Source organism: Oncorhynchus clarkii, chromosome 27 (assembly GCF_045791955.1).
Source record: "Oncorhynchus clarkii lewisi isolate Uvic-CL-2024 chromosome 27, UVic_Ocla_1.0, whole genome shotgun sequence".
Classification (NCBI taxonomy): Eukaryota; Metazoa; Chordata; class Actinopteri; order Salmoniformes; family Salmonidae; genus Oncorhynchus; species Oncorhynchus clarkii.
This window is the reverse complement of record NC_092173.1, coordinates 38622241-38643932: the sequence shown is the minus strand read 5'-3', so window position 1 is coordinate 38643932 and position 21692 is coordinate 38622241. Positions and strand designations below refer to the sequence as shown.

Here is a 21692-nt window from a genome sequence, read left to right as displayed (position 1 = left end):
GGAGAAAAAGGGGTAAACATATTTTTTTTTAAAGGAGTCTGGTGGACTAGAGGTGGACAAGAGCAAAGCAACTGTTGAGGTTGCCTATTGACTATGATATGCATATAGCCTATTGACTATGATATGCATATAGCCTATTGACTATAATGATATGCATATAGCCTATTGACTATAATGATATGCATATAGCCTATTGACTATAATGATATGCATATAGCCTATTAGACAAACCAACAGAATATGTAAAATGACAAATAACGTTCTCCAAACTATAATAGGTTGTAGGCTACCCTGAATTTATCCAAGTTAATGATAATGAAAAGACTTCAACTCAATTAGTTATGGGCTGGACGTTGGCTCTCTGTAGGGTGCTTATCACACCACTGCATAACACCCAGCAGATGGTGCTAAATCCTTATTCTTGTGGTTCTCAGTTCTCTGTTTTTGCCAGAAAATGCGGAAGTGAAATAATGGAATTTGATGCCATTCCGGAGGACAGGAATAGGCAACATGAATTTATATATTACAATACAATAAAATTAATAGGAAATTAAATAGACAAGCGGAATATATCGCTCAATCAAATCATCACGACAGCCGTGTTGAGATGGAGAGCCGTCGCACAGTAACACGAAGGTCGATAAATCAACACACCAGGTGAGAGATGAGCTGCATTTGCTTTGTTGACAACGTAACAAAGTATCAACATTGTATCAGAGTTGCATTTTGTTGCTGAAACCAAAAGAGCAGTAACAATGCATTTAATTTCTTACTTCTCCCGACACCACTCCTCCTAATCTCCACTGCCAATTCGTAATTCTATCCATGGTCATGTATATTGCCTTGCAGATTGATCAAATTATATCTATTTCGGAAAGCGCCACACGCCTGTAGCCTAGGTGTGGTGCATCCGATGGTGGGCTCGAGGGCGTTTTGTGTCAACAAACGAAAAGTTCCACATCATCGCGCTCGGATTCTTCCACGGAGGCAGAGGGACTGAAGGTGGGACGCCCCCATGGCCCACGCCCGCTTCCCGGGAAGGATTGCAAACGTGGCTGCTAACCTGACTTCCCCGGTGCTGGGTCGACCACTGTGCTCTAATGGGACGCCCTGGATCCTCTATCTGTTCGAGCAATGCGTGGATAATGTGTGGGAATACTGGAGCGTAGTCATCGGGCTGATCTCAATGTTCTGTTTCTTGCTGTCTACTCTACCGTAAGTTTCAATATTCTGTTTCTTGCTGTCTACTCTACCGTAAGTTTCAATGTTCTGTTTCTTGCTGTCTACTCTACCGTAAGTTTCAATGTTCTGTTTCTTGCTGTCTACCGTAAGTTTTCCACTGCTGCAGTGGGAAGGCGTTATATAGGGAAAAAGTATATTGTCTTTACAATACTAATTCAAATAAATTATCACAGATGTTGTGATCAACGTTTCTCTGACCTCCAATGACAGATGAATTAGCCCATTATTGATGTATTACCATAGCAATGAGAGAGAGTCTGTGTGGCTCTGCAAAACCAGTTTATGAGACCTCTAATCCAAGAGATCTAATCCAAGTATCTGTTTACATGCCACATCACTCTCCTTTTCTTACCCCTTCTCTGCCTCCATTTAATATCTTGTTGGCTCTCCCCCCCCCCCCAGACAAATCTATGAGGCTTATCGCAATGGTAAAGTGGAGGAGGCCATGTCGTTTGGCTTTCTGCTCTTCCTCTTCAGTGGGGACCTCAGCAGTCTAATAGGCTGCGTCCTGACCAGCCAGCTGCCCATCCAGGTATCTAACAAAAGGCACAACTTCAACTTGGTCTTATCTGCAAAGTATGAGTATGGGCAGAGGCATAAGGGAATTATTGGTTTGATTACTATATCACTTTCTGCCCAGGCATGCCCTGATGCATTGTATAGCTGCTGCATTGAATAGCTGCTGCATTGAAGCACAATGGAGTTGGTGTCACTGCATTTACATTCTATCCCAAAGGCATGTTTTCCTTTTAACTTTTCCCTGACCCTTGCCTATATGCTTACCAGCAGAGGGTGCCACTGTCAATCAAATGTTATTGTTCTCTCTTTCTCTGTCTCTCTCAATTCAATTCAAGGGGCTTTATTGGCATGGGAAACATGTGTTAACATTGCCAAAGCAAGTGAGGTAGATAATTTTTATTGTTTATTTCACTTTTGTATATTAACAGTAAACATTACACATACAGAAGTTTCAAAACAATAAAGACATTACAAATGTCAAATTATATAGTGGGGCAAAACAAGTATTTAGTCAGCCACCAATTGTGCAAGTTCTCCTACTTAAAAAGATGAGAGTCCTGTAATTTTCATCATAGGTACACTTCAATTATGACAGACAAAATGAGAAAAAAAATCCAGAAAATCACATTGTAGGATTTTTAATGAATTTATTTGCAAATTATGGTGGAAAATAAGTATTTGGTCACCTACAAACAAGCAAGATTTCTGGCTCTCACAGACCTGTAACTTCTTCTTTAAGAGGCTCCTCTGTCCTCAACTCGTTACCTGTATTAATGGCACCTGTTTGAACTTGTTATCAGTATAAAAGACACCTGTCCACAACCTCAAACAGTTACACTCCAAACTCCACTATGGCCAAGACCAAAGAGCTGTCAAAGGACACCAGAAACAAAATTGTAGACCTGCACCAGGCTGGGAAGACTGAATCTGCAATAGGTAAGCAGCTTGGTTTGAAGAAATCAACTGTGGGAGCAATTATTAGGAAATGGAAGACATACAAGACCACTGATAATCTCCCTCGATCTGGGGCTCCACGCAAGATCTCACCCCGTGGGGTCAAAATGATCACAAGAACGGTGAGCAAAAATCCCAGAACCACACGGGGGGACCTAGTGAATGACCTGCAGAGAGCTGGGACCAAAGTAACAAAGCCTACCATCAGTAACACACTACACCGCCAGGGACTCAAATCCTGCAGTGCCAGACGTGTCCCCCTGCTTAAGCCAGTACATGTCCAAGCCCATCTGAAGTTTGATAGAGAGCATTTGGATGATCCAGAAGAAGATTGGAAGAATGTCATATGGTCAGATGAAACCAAAATAAAACTTTTTGGTTAAAACTCAACTCATTGTGTTTGGAGGACAAAGAATGCTGAGTTGCATCCAAAGAACACCATACCTACTGTGAAGCATGGGGGTGGAAACATCATGCTTTGGGGCTGTTTTTCTGCAAAGGGACCAGGACGACTGATCCGTGTAAAGGAAAGAATGAATGGGGCCATGTATCGTGAGATTTTGAGTGAAAACCTCCTTCCATCAGCAAGGGCATTGAAGATGAAATGTGGCTGGGTCTTTCAGCATGACAATGATCCCAAACACACCGCCCGGGCAACGAAGGAATGGCTTCGTAAGAAGCATTTCAAGGTCCTGGAGTGCCCTAGCCAGTCTCCAGATCTCAATCCCATAGAAAATCTTTGGAGGGAGTTGAAAGTCCGTGTTGCCCAGCAACAGCCCCAAAACATCACTGCTCTAGAGGAGATCTGCATGGAGGAATGGGCCAAAATACCAGCAACAGTGTGTGAAAACCTTGTGAAGATTTACAGAAAACGTTTGACCTCTGTCATTGCCAACAAAGGGTATTTAACAAAGTATTGAGACCAAATACTTATTTTCCACCATAATTTGCAAATAAATTCATTAAAAATCCTACAATGTGATTTTCTGGATTTTTTTCCTCATTTTGTCTGTCATAGTTGAAGTGTACCTATGATGAAATACAGGCCTCTCTCGTATTTTTAAGTGGGAGAACTTGCACAATTGGTGGCTGACTAAATACTTTTTTGCCCCACTGTATATACAGTGTTGTAACAATGTACAAATGGTTAAGGAAAATAAATAAGCATAAATATGGGTTGTATTTACAATGGTGTTTGTTCTTCACTGGTTGCCCTTTTCTTGTGGCAACAGGTCACAAATCTTGCTGCTGTGATGGCACACTGTGGAATTTCACCCAGTAGATATGGGAGTTTATCAAAATTGGATTTGTTTTCGAATTCTTTGTGGATCTGTGTAATCTGAGGGAAATATGTCTCTAATATGGTCATACATTGGGCAGGATGTTAGAAAGTGGAGCTCAGTTTCCACCTCATTTCTCTCTCTCTCAGATTGTGACAGTAGTGTTCTACATCTTCACTGATCTCCTGCTCATCTCCCAGTTCCTCTACTACAAGATAAAGAACAACTCATCTAAAAGTAAGGCCTGCCGGATCACAATATTACACTGTCCGCCCAATAAGGAAACACAATAGAATGCCATGGTTGTGTATGTGTGAGAATCAGCATTGCTCCTTGCATTGTAGTGAGAGTGCTGTAGGTTCATATTTCCATTGTAAGTGTAATTCTGAGGGTGCAGTCTGTGTACTCACATTCTGTGTTACATGTATACCTTTGTGACAATGCTAACAGCTATGCCAAGTTATCCATGCCTAATGTGTGTGTGTGTGTGTGTGTGTGTGTATGTGTGTGTGTGTGTGTGTGTGTGTGTGTGTGTGTGTGTTTTCAAGTAAAATAGTTCCCACTAAAAGTTGATGACTGACAAATTCTCACATTGTAAAGCTCCTTTGTCAGTCCAGTTTGCAGCTGAGGGCTGTAAAACAAAAGGAAGACATATTGGATTACTTAACAGTACAAGTGCGTGTGTTTGTGTGTGGCTATGTGGGTCAATTAAAACCGAGAGAGGGAGGTCCTTCCCCACTTTCTCCATAACTCCGGTATCTAACAGGTATTTGCATTTATTATGGATCCCCATTAGTTCCTGCCAAGGCAGCAGCTACTCTTCCTGGGGTCCAGCATATATTAAGGCAGTAGTATACATTATGATAAACATTTAAAATACATTTTAGAACAGATTTCACAATACATTAAGTGTGTGCCCTCCGGCCCCTACACTACTACAACACACAATCCAGTGTATAGTGTGTGAATAGTGTGTATGTTATGTGTGTTTGTGTGTGTATGTTATGTGTGTTTGTACCTGTGTGTATAGTAGTGTGTATGTTATGTGTGTTTGTACCTGTGTGTATAGTAGTGTGTATGTTATGTGTGTTTGTACCTGTGTGTATAGTAGTGTGTATGTTATGTGTGTTTGTACCTGTGTGTATAGTAGTGTGTATGTTATGTGTGTTTGTACCTGTGTGTATAGTAGTGTGTATGTTATGTGTGTTTGTACCTGTGTGTATAGTAGTGTGTATGTTATGTGTGTTTGTACCTGTGTGTATAGTAGTGTGTATGTTATGTGTGTTTGTACCTGTGTGTATAGTAGTGTGTATGTTATGTGTGTTTGTACCTGTGTGTATAGTAGTGTGTATGTTATGTGTGTTTGTACCTGTGTGTATAGTAGTGTGTATGTTATGTGTGTTTGTACCTGTGTGTGTGACTTTTCCCAGTCCTCGCTTTTCCATAAGGTGTATTTGTATCGTTTAAAATATATATTTTACTGCTTTTTTAAAATATTTTATTAAACCTTTTTTTTACCAGGTAAGTTGACTGAGGACACATTCTCATTTACAGCAATGACCTGGGGAATAGTTACAGGGAAGAGGAGTGCGTGCTGCGTGAGTTACTTGATGTGGAATAGAGTTCCGTGTAGTCAATCTCTCCTCTACATTGAGCTATGAGAGATTGACATGCATATTATTAATGTTAGCTCTGTGTACATTTAAGGGCCAGCCGTGCTGCCTTGTTCTGGGCCAGTTGTAATTTGACCAAGTCCCTCTTTATTGCAACAAAACTGTGGCCTGTAGGACCTGACTTCTTGATATTGTTGTTAAGAAGGTAGAGCTGCGCTTTATTATGGACAGACCTCTCCCCATCTTAGCTAATGTTGCATCAATGTGTTTTAACCATGACAATTTACAATCCATTTCCACATTATTCATTACAAGATTCAGCTGAGGCTTAGGGTTTAGTGAGTGATTTGTTCAAAATAAAATTATTTTAGTTTTTGAAATATTTAGGACCAGCTTATTTATTGCCACCCATTCTGAAACTGACTGCAGCTCTTTGTTAAGTGGTGCAGTGATTTCACTCGCTGTAGTATCTGACGTGTATAGTGTCGAGTCATTCGCATACATAGACACACAGGCTTTACTCAGAGTCATGTCATTAATAAAGATTGAAAAAAGTAAGGGGCCTAGACAGCTGCCCTGGGGAATTCCTGATTCTACCTGGATTATGTTGGAAAGGCTACCATTAAAGATTAAAGAAAAACCCTCTGTGTTCTGTTAGACGGGTAACTCTCAATTCACAATATAGTAGGAGTCGTAAAGCCATTACATCCTAAGTTTTTCCAGCAGCATACTATGATTGATAATGTCAAAAGCTGCACTGAAGACAAACAAAACGGCTCCCAAAATATTTGTATTATCAATTTCTCTCAGCCAATCATCCGTCATTTGTATAAGTGCCATGCATGTTGAATGCCCTTCACTATAAGCGTGCTGAAAGTCTGTTGTTAATTTATTTACTGTAAAATAGCATTGTATCCAGTCAAACACAATTTTTTCCAAAAGTTTACCAAGGGTTGGTAACAGGCTGATTGGTCGGCTATTCTTGGGTAGAGGAACGACTTTTGCTTCCCTCCAGGCCTGAGGGTGCACACTTTTTTGTAAGCTTAGATTGAAGAGATGGCAAATAGGATTGTCAATATTGTCTATCATCCTCAGTAATTTTCCATCCAAGTTGTCCGACGCGGGTGGCTTGTCATTGTTGATATACAACAATATTTTTTCATATTTTCCACACTCACTTTACAGAATTCTAAATTACAATGCTTGTATTTCATAACTTGGTCAGATATACTTGTATGTGTAGATTCAGCGTTTGCTGCTGGCATGTCATGCCTTAATTTGCTAATCTTGCCAATTAAAAAAATAATTAAAGTAGTTGGCAATATTTGTGGGTTTTACAGTGAATGAGCCATCTGATTCAATGAATGATGGAGCTTTTTGCCTTTTGTACAACATTTTTATTTAAGGTGCTCCAAAGCTTTTTACTATACTTCTTCATATAATTTATCTTTGTTTCATAGTATAGCTTTTTTTTTTTTTTATTGTTCTGTTTAGTCACTTGATTTCTCAATTTGCAGTAGTTTTGTCAATCAGTTATGCAGTCAGACTTATTTGTCATTCGTTTTGCCTCATCCCCCTCAACCATAACATTTTTCAAATCCTCATCAATCCTTTGGGATGTAACAGTTTTTATAGTGCTATAGTTACTAGTAACTGGTGTACGCCATTTCTTAAATATTTCAAGTGCGGCGTCTGGTTGCTCCTCATTACACACCACAGACCAGAAAATATTATTTACATCATCAACATAGGAATTACTACAAAACCTCTTGTAGGACCTCTTATACACACAATATTTGGTCCAGCCTTTGGAACTTTGGTTTTCCTAGCTATGGATACCATATTGTGATCAGATGGATTTGGAAACTGCTTTACAGCAGATTTCTGCAGCATTAGTAAAGACGTAATAAATACATGTGGATTTCATTCCTGTGCTGTTCGTAAACACGCTGGTAGGTTGACTTATAACGAATACTGACTGTTAGCACTTGGTGGTCTATAGCAGCTTCCTACAAGAATGGGGTTTAGGTGAGGCAGATGAACCTGTAGCCATATTACTTCAACATTACTTGACATGAGATCCTCTCTAAGCTTTACTAGAATGTGGCTCTGAATATAGACCACAACACCACCGTTGGCATTTCTGTATTTTCTGTAGATGTTATAACCATGTATTGCAACCACTGTATCATCAAAGGTATTATCTAAGTGAGTTTCAGAGATGGTCAGTATATATGAGTGTCAATTGTTAATAGCAAGTTATCGATTTCATGAAACTTGTTCCTTATTGTTATTGTTGCTCCTTAATTATTTGTTAAATTTGAATTTTATTTAGATTTTTTTTCCTTAAATATATTGTTGGTTAAGAGCTTGTAAGTAAGCATTTCACTGTAAGGTCTACCTGTTGTATTCGGCGCATGTGACAAATTAAATTTGATTTGATTTGTTCCTTAGGCTATATACACTACATGACCAAAGTATGTGGACACCTGTTCATCAAACATCTCATTCGAAAATGATGGGTATTAATATGGAGTTGGTCCGCCCTTTGCTGCTATAACAGCCTCCATTCCTCTGGGAAGGCTTTCCACTAGATGTTGGAACATTTCTGCAGGAACTTGCTTCCATTCAGCCATGAGTATTAGTGAGGTCAGGTATTCATGTTGGGCGATTAGGCCTGGCTCGCAGTCGGCGTTCCAATTCATCCCAAAGGTGTTTGATGGGGTTGAGGTCAGGGCTCTGTGCAGGCCAGTCAAGCTCTGTTGCCACAAAGTTGGAAGCACAGAATCATCTAGAATGTCAAACTGAATGTATGCTGTAGCCTTAAGATTTCCCTTCACTGGAACTAAGGGGCCTAGCCCAAACCATAAAAAACAACTCCAGACCATTATTCCTCCTCCACCAAACTTTACAGGGGGCACTATGCATTCAGGCAGGTAGAGTTGTCCTGGCATCCGCCAAACCCAGACTTGTCCGTGAGTCATCACTCCAGAGAACGCGTTTCCACTGCTCCAGAGTCCAATGGCGGCGGGCTTAACACCACTCTAGACGATGCTTGGCATTGCGTATGGTGATCTAAGACTTGTGTGCGGCTGCTCGGCCATGGAAAACAATTTCATGAAGCTCCCGATGAACAGTTTTTGTGCTTATGTTGCTTCCAGAGGCAGTTTGGAACTCGGTAGTGAGCGTTGCAACCGAAGACAGACAATTTTCTGCGCTATGCGCTTCAGAATTCGGCGGTCCTGTTCTGTGAGCTTGTGTGGACTACCACTTTGCGGCTGAGCTGTTGTTGCTCCTGGACTTTTCCACTTCACAACAACAGCACTTACAGTTGACTGGGGCAGCTCTAGCAGGGCAGACATTTGACGAACAGACTTGTAGGAATGGTGGCATCCTATGACTGTGCCACGTTGACAGTCACTGAGCTCTTCAGTAAGGCCATTCTACTGCCAATGTTTGTCTATGGCAAGTGCATGGCGGTGTGCTCGATTTTATACACCTGTCAGCAACGGGTGTGGCTGAAATAGCCAAATCCACTCATTTGAAGGGGTGTCCAAATACTTGTACGTTAATGTGGGCTATTTTTTAGCACCTTTCTGAGATGCTTGATTGTTTTACATGATCGGCTTATCAGAAGTTGACATGCCAGTGATATTTACAGTATGTTGGAGCTGATAGTACAGAATGAGCTGCACACAGTGGACTTCCTACTAGGACACACGCCTCAGTGGTAACAGTATAACTCTGGTTCATAGACATATGATTACTGCATACAATAGCTATAGGATCGACAGAGGCGTTCAGGGGACTTAGAGGGACATAAATTAGGTTACATACACTAGGACTTCCAACGCTCCTGGGACATTGTACATTTTGTTCTACAGCACTACAACAACTCAGTGACACAATGGTAGTGATTATCTGAGCAGGGCTTGGGTCATTGATAAGTCATTTTCTCAACGCAGCCTTGAAATGCGTGGACAGAGTCCAGGAGCCAAGATTAAATGGATGGACTGTCATTCTTGTAGAGCATCTTATCTATATAAGTTATGCCAACAGAGTTACAGTAGTCTTTTAGCCAGATGTATAATGCCAGTAGCCTGCTGAATCTCTCACAGCCGTGACCCAATGATGGTACCGGGCCTGAAATAATTGGCCGCTTTTTGGAAACTTTAAGAAGCTAGAATTAGTTATTTTAAAATACATTTTCAGCATTCCCGGTTAGCCCTGCTAATGTCATTTGACCCCACATGGACTACCACAGCGTCAGGCCCCGGCATTTGTCATAGAATGGTGGGAAGCAGCGTTGTAATGTCCTGTACTCGTGTTACCCTAGAGCACAAGGTTTTTACCCTGAGAACCGAGATGTTTCTTACCATAGAGGTGCTGATGACGACAGCTGGTGCATAGGCTGAGTAGGTGCGGCCGCTCTTAAGCCTCGAGCGGCCTCGCATACCCCCCGAGGATCGATGGGCGGTGAGGCCATGATGGACCTACCCAGCTGTAGAATCAATCATGGCTGATGGAGGGTTGGAGTCTCAGACACCCTCACGGTCCGATGAGGGGGAGCTCTGAAGATCTGAAACCGAGTTAGAAACCACAGGAGAAGGAAACTGAACAGAGGGCGAAGGCGAAGGCACCTTCGAATCCGATCATGAAGCAGAAGCCCCCAGGGATGAAGGTGCCGGAACCTCTGGATCCAGGGCGAAGAAACTGTTTGAAGTCTGTGTCCAGTCCTGGCTTTCCATCACCAATGAGGGCCCCATTGCCAGATGCCTCTGCTTTCGACTTCCACAGTGAGTGACGTATCTTTATGGCTGGTTGATAAGATCAAGAACAGGAACATCCACCAAGTCATCCAGAAGCAGCTTACTGACTCCATTTTCCAGGGAAGAGGCAGACACCTTCGGTGAGGGATCCCTGCCGAGAAACGTCCAGTTGGCTGTGGAGAGCCGTCATGGCGGAGACACTTCCACCAGGCCAGAGTGGCGTCCGGCTACTGGAGTAGAGGAGAAAGAAAAAGTAGGCAGGTGTGGATTCCACAGTAGCTGGTGTAGGATTCCCCAGTAGCGTGTGTAGGACTCCCCAGTAGCGTGTGTAGGACTCCCCAGTAGCGTGTGTAGGACTCCCCAGTAGCGTGTGTAGGACTCCCCAGTATCGTGTGTAGGACTCCCCAGTAGCGTGTGTAGGACTCCCCAGTAGCGTGTGTAGGACTCCCCAGTAGCGTGTGTAGGACTCCCCAGTAGCGTGTGTAGGACTCCCCAGTAGCGTGTGTAGGACTCCCCAGTAGCGTGTGTAGGACTCCCCAGTAGCGTGTGTAGGACTCCCCAGTAGCGTGTGTAGGACTCCCCAGTAGCGTGTGTAGGACTCCCCAGTAGCGTGTGTAGGACTCCCCAGTAGCGTGTGTAGGACTCCCCAGTAGCTGGTGTAGGATTCCCCAGTAGCTGGTGTAGGATTCCCCAGTAGCTGGTGTAGGACTCCCCAGTAGCGTGTGTAGGACTCCCCAGTAGCGTGTGTAGGACTCCCCAGTAGCGTGTGTAGGACTCCCCAGTAGCTGGTGTAGGACTCCCCAGTAGCTGGTGTAGGACTCCCCAGTAGCTGGTGTAGGACTCCCCAGTAGCTGGTGTAGGATTCCCCGGTAGCTGGTGTAGGACTCCCCGGTAGCTGGTGTAGGACTCCCCGGTAGCTGGTGTAGGACTCCCCAGTAGCGTGTGTAGGACTCCCCAGTAGCTGGTGTAGGATTCCCCAGTAGCTGGTGTAGGATTCCCCAGTAGCTGGTGTAGGACTCCCCAGTAGCTGGTGTAGGACTCCCCAGTAGCGTGTGTAGGACTCCCCAGTAGCGTGTGTAGGACTCCCCAGTAGCTGGTGTAGGACTCCCCAGTAGCTGGTGTAGGACTCCCCAGTAGCGTGTGTAGGACTCCCCGGTAGCGTGTGTAGGACTCCCCGGTAGCGTGTGCAGGACTCCCCGGTAGCGTGTGCAGGACTCCCCGGTAGCGTGTGTAGGACTCCCCGGTAGCGTGTGTAGGACTCCCCGGTAGCGTGTGTAGGACTCCCCGGTAGCGTGTGTAGGACTCCCCGGTAGCGTGTGTAGGACTCCCCGGTAGCGTGTGTAGGACTCCCCGGTAGCGTGTGTAGGACTCCCCAGTAGCTGGTGTAGGACTCCCCAGTAGCGTGTGTAGGACTCCCCAGTAGCGTGTGTAGGACTCCCCAGTAGCTGATGCAGGACTCCCCAGTTGCTGATGTAGGATTCCCCAGTAGTGTGTGTAGGACTCCCCGGTAGCTGGTGTAAATTCACTACTTGTTTGCTAAGAATAGCCACTTTCCCCTGTAGTCCTCTGCAAACAAACAGTTAAAAGTCCGGGCAGTCCACTTTGTCCTTGAATAGAGCTAAATAAACACAGCTCCAGCAGGGTTGAAAACGTTCAATAGCGACTTCCATTTGAGACTGTCAGACAGCTAGGCGAGCTGGGCTTCTATGTCTCTGTCCTTATAAGGATTTTTCAACTAAGTGAACAAGAGCACACTCCCCCTTTAAATCCTCTCACAGCGGTGAGCACGCAAGCAGTGTCTCTGCATGTACTGTTGGTAGCAGCATCGGCTAACGTTGGTAGCTATACAACACAGTTCCAGTATAGATTGCAGGCTAACGTTGGTAGCTATACAACACAGTTCCAGTATAGTGTCATGACGTTGGCCTGTGGGTAAGGTTTATGACCCCCCATGAATACCTTTCTCTATTTCCTCTCTCTTGACTCTACAGAAGGACTCTTGAATAGCCTTTAAACATGTTAAACATAGAGAGTCTGAACAGAAATGGGTTGTAAAACTATGAAACACACCCTTCTCTCCCTCCACTATATAAGCCCTTTACGAAAATATAACTTTCTGTTTCGATGACATTAGGGCGACTGTCCTATGTTGAAAGTGTTCAGATTATAAACTGTTCCGAGGACGTGAGGACGACGGTCCCACGTTAAAAGGACTAACATGTCAACTACAGAACTAAGCCAACCTCAGCGTGAGCTTTGGCTGTGAATGGTATGAACTTTGAACTATTATTCACTCCAGAAGTGATACCTCCTAGCCGTTGAGTTAGCAGCGGCCACTGTAAACATGGGCTAGGAAATGACAAAGAACCTGCACTAACAAACAATACGATACTACAAAGTATTCCGTTTACAACCAGAGACACCTTTCAAAGGACAAGGAAGATCTCTGTTGGGCAACACGGCCTTCTATCTACCACCAACCTATTGAAGCGCAGCTCAGAGTAAATATTTATTGCATTTTCCTTTTCCAAATGGACGGTTATTTAGAATGCATAAGATACTGTATTTACGATAGCACAGCATCTCCCTTTGTTACTCAAGTCTTCAAGTCTTCCTTCTCTTTCACTCAACCCCCCCCTTTGTGTAACCAGACGTGTATCTGTTCCATCCACCAGGGATGTTTAATTTATGACATAATTTGTAATCAATGTGTGATCCATTCGATATATAAGATTCTGTGTGATTTGTTGGATATTTAGTTAATAAATAATTAAACCCAATTTTGTATTGCTGATTAAACTTGTTAGCCAGGGTTCGTGAAGATTTACAACTTTCAGATGAGACTAAACAAGGTGATGATTAAGTATTGACGTAAAAGATTACCAGGTCTTTAAGAGTTTATTCAGAAGATAACAGCTCTAGAAACATTATTTCGTGGTGCCTCGACTTTCTAGTTAATTACAATTACATGATTAGTTTAATCAAGTAATATTAATTACAGAGAAAGGATTTTATAGAATAGCATGTCATATCACTTAATCCGGCATAGCCAAAGACACGGCAACAGGTTGCAGGCTAACGTTGGTAGTTATACAACACAGTTCCAGTATAGATTTCTGGCTAACGTTGGTAGCTATACAACACAGTTCCAGTACAGATTGTAGGCTAACGTTGGTAGCTATACAACACAGTTCCAGTATAGATTGCAGGCTAACGTTGGTAGCTATACAACACAATTCCAGTATAGATTGTAGGCTAACGTTGGTAGCTATACAACACAGTTCCAGTATAGATTGCAGGCTAACGTTGGTAGCTATACAACACAGTTCCAGTACAGATTGCAGGGAAGAAAGTGTGTCTGAAATCGGTCACCTCTACAATACAAATACCTAGGTGTCTGGTTAGACTGTAAACTCACCTTCCAGACCCACATCAAACATCTTCAATCTAAAGTTAAATCTAGAATTGGCTTCCTATTTTGCAACAAAGCATCCTTCACTCATGCTGCCAAACATACCCTTGTAAAACTGACCATCCTATCAATCTTCGACTTCGGCGATGTCATTTACAAAATAGCCTCCAATACCCTACTCAACAAATTGGATGCAGTCTATCACAGTGCCATCTGTTTTGTCACCAAAGCCCCATATACTACCCACCATTGCCACCTGTACACTCTCGTTGGCTGGCCCTCGCTTCATACTCGTCGCCAAACCCACTGGCTCCATGTCATCTACAAGACCCTGCTAGGTAAAGTCCCCCCTTATCTCAGCTCGCTGGCCACCATAGCATCACCCACCTGTAGCACGCGCTCCAGCAGGTATATCTCTCTGGTCACCCCCAAAACCAATTATTTCTTTGGCCGCCTCTCCTTCCAGTTCTCTGCTGCCAATGATTGGAACGAACTACAAAAATCTCTGAAACTGGAAACACTTATCTCCCTCACTAGCTTTAAGCACCAGCTGTCAGAGCAGCTCACAGATTACTGCACCTGTACATAGCCCACCTATAATTTAGCCCAAACAACTACCCCTTTCCCTACTGTATTTATTATATTTATTTATTTTGCTCCTTTGCACCCCATTATTTTTATTTCTACTTTGCACATTCTTCCACTGCAAATCTACCATTCCAGTGTTTTACTTGCTATATTGTATTTACTTTGCCACCATGGCCTTTTTTTGCCTTTACCTCCCTTATCTCACCTCATTTGCTCACATCGTATATAGACTTGTTTATACTGTATTATTGACTGTATGTTTGCTTTACTCCATGTGTAACTCTGTGTTGTTGTATGTGTCAAACTGCTTTGCTTTATCTTGGCCAGGTCGCAATTGTAAATGAGAACTTGTTCTCAACTTGCCTACCTGGTTAAATAAAGGTGTTCTCAACTTGCCTACCTGGTTAAATAAAGGTGTTCTCAACTTGCCTACCTGGTTAAATAAAGGTGTTCTCAACTTGCCTACCTGGTTAAATAAAGGTGAAATAAAAAAGAAAGAAAAAAAACATGAGGTACAGCAACACTGTGGGTGCGTCTGTGTGTGTGACCCATGTGTGTCTCCCTCTCCCAGAGCGCCCCATGTTGAAGTGGTTGTGTTTCCTGTGGTGTGGGGCTTCCACTGTGGCCCTGCTGATTCTCCCCAAGTTCATCACTGACAACAACACCTCTGCCAACACTGAGGTGTGTGTGTGTGTGTGTGTGTGTGTGTGTGTGTGAAGGCGATATCACCCCATGTTGTATCTCATCCTATATATTTCAATTCAAGGGCTTTATTGGCATGGGAAACATGTGTTAACATTGCCAAAGCAAGTGAGGTAGATAATATATAATAATATATATATCTCTCTCTGACTCTCTCTTCAGAGTGCCTCTAACAGCGTGGAGATCTCTGGTTATGCCTGTGGATACGTGGCCTCCATATTCTACCTCTCCTCTCGTTTTCCACAGCTCTACAAAAATGTAAGTGACAGTCTATGGGTGTGATTATGGAGGTAAGATGTGACAGGATGGCAGGGTTAGGGGACATGAGGAGTGAGAGGGAAGAGGGTGACAGGAGGGGAAGGAAGGGGTGATAAAGGAAGGCTCAATGTAGTTGGGGCCAGAAGAGAAAAAGGAATGCTGTTGTTTGATTTTTAAAAATGAGAACCAGGCGTGAGAGACTGGTGTTTTGTACTGAGTGATGTCACAGCATCTGGACTGGTGGCTCCTGCAGAGAACTCACTGTCACTCCCAATGTGATAATAGTTCCTAAGGATGGCCTTGGGGGAGGGGGAGAGCACAGTACAAACACACACACACATTTTTATATATTGAGTGTCTTTGTGAGCATGCATGACCTACCAAAAACAAATCATACATACTAACACATTGTCAAACAATGTGAAAATATGTTCGGAACTAATATTATTTTTGAATTGAACAAAAAAGTAGTTAAAATGAAGAAGTAATAGAATGGGGTTAAACTACATAACATGTTTTGAAGACTCTAAGCCTTAAATCTTCACTTTCTCTGTTGGTTTTGAGGTCTAAAAGATAACATCTCCCTGTTGTTTCCAGTTTAAATTCACTTTCTCTGTTGGTTTTGAGGTCTAAAAGATAACATCTCCCTGTTGTTTCCAGTTTAAATTCACTTTCTCTGTTGGTTTTGAGGTCTAAAAGATAACATCTCCCTGTTGTTTCCAGTTTAAGCGACAGTCTACAGAGGGCACGTCGTACATGCTGTTTGCCCTGGCCATGATGGGCAACGGGACCTACGGGCTCAGTGTCATTGTGGTTCTACCAGCTCTGGCCGGCTCCAAACAGGCCTTCATTCTCAAACATCTGGCCTGGCTCATCGGCAGCCTGGGAGTCCTCCTCCTAGACTTCTTTGTATCTTTTCTTTTTCTCCGAGATCATCCTTTCACTAAAAAAGGGATAAGGATAAAGAAGTGAAAGTGTTATTTTTGTCTCTGGAATATTGTTGACTTGTTGTGGTGTGTTTGAATGAGCCTTAACTCTCCCAGGTCACCGCCCAGTTCATCATCTATAGGAAGAACCACTCCGCTAAAACCAGCAAGAAGATTAACGTTCCTGAAGTAGAACCTCTGCTCTGTGAAGAGGAGGAACTGTCCACATTCTAGAAAACACATGAATGAAGGTGTATCGTTAGAACACATGATTAAAGTTCTAGAGTGAGAACACATGATTGAAGTTCTAGAGTGAGAATACTTGATTGAAGTTCTAGAGTGAGAATACTTGATTTAAGTTCTAGAGTGAGAATACATGATTGAAGTTCTAGAGTGAGAATACATGATTGAAGTTCTAGAGTGAGAATACATGATTGAAGTTCTAGAGTGAGAATACTTGATTGAAGTTCTAGAGTGAGAATACATGATTGAAGTTATAGAGTGAGAACAGTAAGAGATTTCCAGAAATCGTCTCCATAATGCTGAGTGGAGACCTAGAATAATCCAACCAATGTGATAGGTCACCAATGTTCCCTCCATTTAAATCCAGGTGAATTAAAGGGGGCGTCTTATGTTTGAGGAATGTAATCTCAGTAGAACCATTCTCTATATCTTTGTAAGGGGGCTCATATGATCTATTCCCTATGTTTTTCTTATTACACTAAAGGCCTATAGGGTGTGTCTCAGTGTCACATTCCTCTAGTCTATGTTTGTCAATGGTTAGAGGTCCTGTGTTTTCCAGGATAAGATCGTCAATACACTCTGAACTGTTCACACAGCATTGTCGTCTAGGTAAACAGTACAAGAAGGAATCATAACAGGGATTGTTCCTGTATGTAGGTTTAAAAAGATCATACATTGCACCAATGGTAGTGTATCACATTGACTATTGATGTGCCACAAAGTAGTGGGCTGCACCAACAGTAATCTATTTTTCACTTGTGGTGAATTTGTTATAGTTCACCTTGGTTTGTTGTAGGAGCAGATTCCGTTGTAATTGAATCCCTATATAAGTTGTAGTTGGTAAATTGCTTGGAGTGTTACACAGTGTTTAGATTGTGAATATGCAGTGGGTTAAGCCTGATATCCTGTGCCTTGCATCTACATATATTTATGTGTTGTTGCAGTGGAGGTCGGAGGGCTGTTTGACGTCTTCACACTGGTGCTTTTAAAGCAGACAGTTCTTTGGCTGAAATCTAACCTTTAGATAAACATCCTCCTTTCCTTACGTTATGGCCCAGTTATGTTACCTTTCAGTGGCCACAAATAATGGAAGGAAGGAAGGAGGAGGGAGGGTTTTTGGCAGCATTCAGTCACAGCCTTGAGCATTGTGTTCTCACCCCTTATTGTGTAGTTGTATCCAGGAACTGTTTTATAAGTTGATGTGCCATAACTTGGTAACATGGAGTCATGATGAGAGAATAGAGCTACTGATTACCGATGGTCACAGCACTTTATTAGTCTGTCATGGTTGTGATTGGTTGATTGACACCACAGAGTTCTCTACCTCGTCTTTCAGTGGGGGTGGGGGAGGGGGGTTGTTTATCTGACCCGGGTTACCCCATCTTGTTTGAACTGGGTGAAAAGTGATTGTATTCCTTTTGAAACCAGGCTGCCTCCCGGGTGTGAGCCAGGTGCCCCGCTCTGGCCGGCGGCGAAGTCGGCACAAAACAAAAGTGATGTAATTAAGCACGTGTAATGAGTAGGATTATGTGTTTTCAAATGCTAAAGTGATTGCTATTGATAAAAAAAATCTGCCTTCCCAATAAAAACTAGTTTGAAAATTCTAACATTTTATTTGATAGAAAATATATGTATGTTTCTGGACAATGTTGCCTTGTTGGCAACATGATTGAGCGGTCCAGATTACTGTTTGATTTGAGAACTGCACTCCTCCCTCCCCGCTTTCGCCTGATGACGTGACAGGCCATTGCCCGGTTCAACCCAGGCCAGTGTAATAGAACTCCCTCAGTGACATAGGAGTCATGCCTGGTGAAAATGTAAATCAAAGCCAATCAAAAAACAATTGTTGCATGATCCGAATACAACAGGTGTCGACTTTACCGTGAAATGCTTACTTACGAGCCCTTAACCAACAATGCAGAGTAAGAAAATATTTGCTTAATAAACTAAAGTTTAAAAAGTAACACAAAATAACAATAACGAGGCTATATATGGGGGTACCAGCAACAAGTCAATGTGCGGGGCTACGGGTTAGTCGAGATAAGACTAGTATCCTGGAGTCGCCTCTTCACTGTTGACGTTGAGACTGGTGTTTTAATGAAGCTGCCACTTGATGACTTGTGAGGCGTCTGTTTCTCAAACTAGACACTCAAATGTACTTGTTCTCTTGCTCAGTTGTGCACTGGGGCCTCCCACTCCTCTTTCTATTCTGGTTAGAGCCAGTTTGCGCTGTTCTGTGAAGGGAGTAGTACACACATCTTCAGTTTCTTGGTAATTTCTCGCATGGAATAGCCTTAATTTCTCAGAACAAGAATAGACTGACGAGTTTCAGAAGAAAGTTCTTTGTTTCTGTCCATTTCGAACCTGTAATCGAACCCACAAATGCTGATGCTCCAGATACTCAACTAGTCTAAAGAAGGCCAGTTTTATTGCTTCTTTAATCAGTACAACAGTTTTCAGCTGTGCTAACATAATTGCTAATGATCAATTAGCCTGATAAACTTGGATTAACTAACACAACGTGCCATTTGGAACACAAGAGTGATGGTTGCTGATAATGGGTCTCTGTACACCTACATAGATATTCCATAAAACATCAGCCGTTTCCAGCTACAATTGTCATTTACAACATTAACAATGTATACACTGTATTTCTGATCAATTTATGATATTTTAATGGACAAAAAATGTGATTTTCTTTCAAAAACAAGGACATTTCTAAGTGACCCCAAACTTTGGAACAGTAGTGTACATGTTGGCAGGGTTAAAGTAACTATGCATAGATATTTCACCTTTATTTAAACAGGTAGGGGGTCAATGCAAATAGTCCAGGTAGCTATTTGATTAACTGTTCAGCAGTCTTATGACTTGGGGGTAGAAGCTGTTAAGGAGCCTTTTGGACCTAGACTTGGTGCTCCGGTACCGGTTGCCGTGCAGTAACAGAGAGAACAGTCTATGACTTGGGTGACTGGAGTCTTTGACAATTTTTAGGGCCTTCCTCTGACACCGCCTGGTATGGTGGTTCTGGATGGCAGGAGTCTTGGCCCAAGTGATGGACTGGGCCGTATGCCCTACCCTCTGTAGCGCCAAGTGGTCGGATGCCAAGCAGTTGCCATACCAGGCGGTGATGTAACCAGTCAAGATGCTCTCAATGGTGCAGCTGTATAACGTTTTGAGGATCTGAGTACCCATGACAAATCTTTAATCTCCCCTGAGGGGGAATAAGAGTTGTCGTGCCCTCTTCACTACTGCCTTGGTGTGTTTGGACCATGATAGTTTGTTGTTGATGTGGACACCAGAGAGCTTGAAGCTCTCACCCGCTCCACTACAGCCCCGTCGATGTGAATGGCGACGTGCTCGGCCCTCCTTTTCCTGTAGTCCAGACTAGTTAAGCGTTGGAAGGAAATATAAAGGAGTGCTTGTGTTTTAGGAGTGAAATGTGATTAAACATGATGTGACAAAGTACAGTATTTATTGTACGAGATAGTCTAGAGTTACAGCTGGGCTTTAAAAAGCACAGTTGTGATTGGTGGACTTTCCATGTAAACTTTCAGTCAACCACAATATGAAGCAAAAATGAGTGTAAAATAAGGACTATTACTACTTTTACGTGAAGTATTGGAAAAGATCAACATTTAGGCTTTGGAAAAATTGGCTTTTGCAATATGGCTGACCAGCAAATGAATGTGGCCATGAAACAGCAGGAAATCCATGAATGAAGAGAAATTATGATGACACTTATTTTCTCTGTGATAAACCCCGTAGATAGTTGAAGATTTAGTTTCTTATTTTTATATTATTTTAAAGGGTAATTATTGGTTGTATCAGATGTAACTTTTTTTTCCCTTTCTCTTGATAAATTAAGTTTTAATTCTGGTTAGCTCAAAGCCTTTCTTCAAAGTGTTTCCTATAGATATCTTCCAAATCAGAAAATGGAATAGTGAGATATTTATTTATTTACAGTCTCAAGAACAAGGAAAATGTCTGAAAGTGTTTTTACTTGAATAATGACACTGTATTGCTCTTTTAAGATAACATGGTATTATCTTTTCATTATGCTTTAGCCTATGTTACTTGCAATATTTATTTAATTAAAGATATGCCCCAGTATCTCAGCTTTGTAGCTCATTGTACACAAGTTAAGCATTCCAATATGATGTTTATGTAACAAACAAACATCTCAATAAAATGCAAAATATCAAATGTGTGTTTAGTTTTTTTTATTTTGAGGCAAGATAACACACACAATTTAGTATTTTGTGTAATATTTGGCAGGCACACAGTTTCAGAAAATATGTATTACAGATATAGTAATTAAAATATATCTACAAACTATAAATATATGGTTAAGTCATCCTATACCATCTACCTTCTATAGTAGCCTTTGATAAGTTGGTGGTTAACCCTTAAATGGGATGCACAGTCTCTGCAACACATCATGTGCATTTTGTAATTGAAATATTCAACATCATACAGTATGTCCCAATGTCCCAATGCTATGAGGTGTTTGATGGGTTGAGATTGGCGTTGTTTGGGTCGAGAAGATGAGGGCAGCCACACCTTTAGACCCAAGGGAGCGAACTGATTTCATTGGGAGCAGTGTTTCCTCTGGAAAAATGTGTAGCAGTGGGGGCAAAAATGTTGGGGGGTGAAGGACAGAAGCTCAGTTCTGGTGACTTTGCTGACTGACATTCTACTCTAAAATGAATGAAAATAAAATTATGCTAAAATATAAATTCCACCTCCAGAAATGAGCCCATTAACATATTGGTAAAATGATTTGTTAAAATGATTTTAACATTGGACCATGCATATATAATGTAGGCCAATTTGTTAGGGTCATTTGAGGTAATCCGCAGCCCGTGGGGTAATCCATCTGTACGTGGGGTAATCCGCAGCCCGTGAGGTAATCCATCTGTATGTGAGGTAATCCATCTGTACGTGGGGTAATCCATCTGTACGTGAGGTAATCCATCTGTACGTGGGGTAATCCATCTGTACGTGGGGTAATCCATCTGTACGTGAGGTAATCCATCTGTACGTGGGGTAATCCATCTGTACGTAAGGTAATCCATCTGTATGTGAGGTAATCCATCTGTACGTGAGGTAATCCATCTGTACGTGGGGTAATCCATCTGTACGTGAGGTAATCCATCTGTACATCTCACAGAAACGACTTTGTCGCT

General features: G+C 42.3%; 1 protein-coding gene across 1 annotated transcript; it reads left to right on the top strand.

The window, feature by feature from the left end:
* The first annotated feature begins 432 nt into the window (after positions 1-432).
* Positions 433-18407, top strand: LOC139386327 (lysosomal amino acid transporter 1 homolog). Its single transcript, XM_071131850.1, has 8 exons — positions 433-657; positions 850-1215; positions 1645-1774; positions 4145-4232; positions 14949-15058; positions 15242-15337; positions 16061-16246; positions 16381-18407. The coding sequence occupies exons 2-8, from the start codon at positions 1016-1018 to the stop codon at positions 16495-16497; spliced, it is 927 nt and encodes a 308-aa protein (XP_070987951.1). The 5' UTR covers positions 433-657; positions 850-1015; the 3' UTR covers positions 16498-18407.
* Positions 18408-21692: the final 3285 nt, after the last annotated feature.

Excerpts from the sequence above, each read along its gene's own strand:
- LOC139386327 (XM_071131850.1), top strand. The coding sequence starts at position 1,016 with ATGGCCCACGCCCGCTTCCCGGGAAGGATTGCAAACGTGGCTGCTAAC. Across the intron at positions 1,216-1,644 it reads TTCTTGCTGTCTACTCTACC|ACAAATCTATGAGGCTTATC; the intron begins GTAAGTTTCAAT and ends CCCCCCCCCCAG. Across the intron at positions 15,059-15,241 it reads ACACCTCTGCCAACACTGAG|AGTGCCTCTAACAGCGTGGA; the intron begins GTGTGTGTGTGT and ends CTCTCTCTTCAG.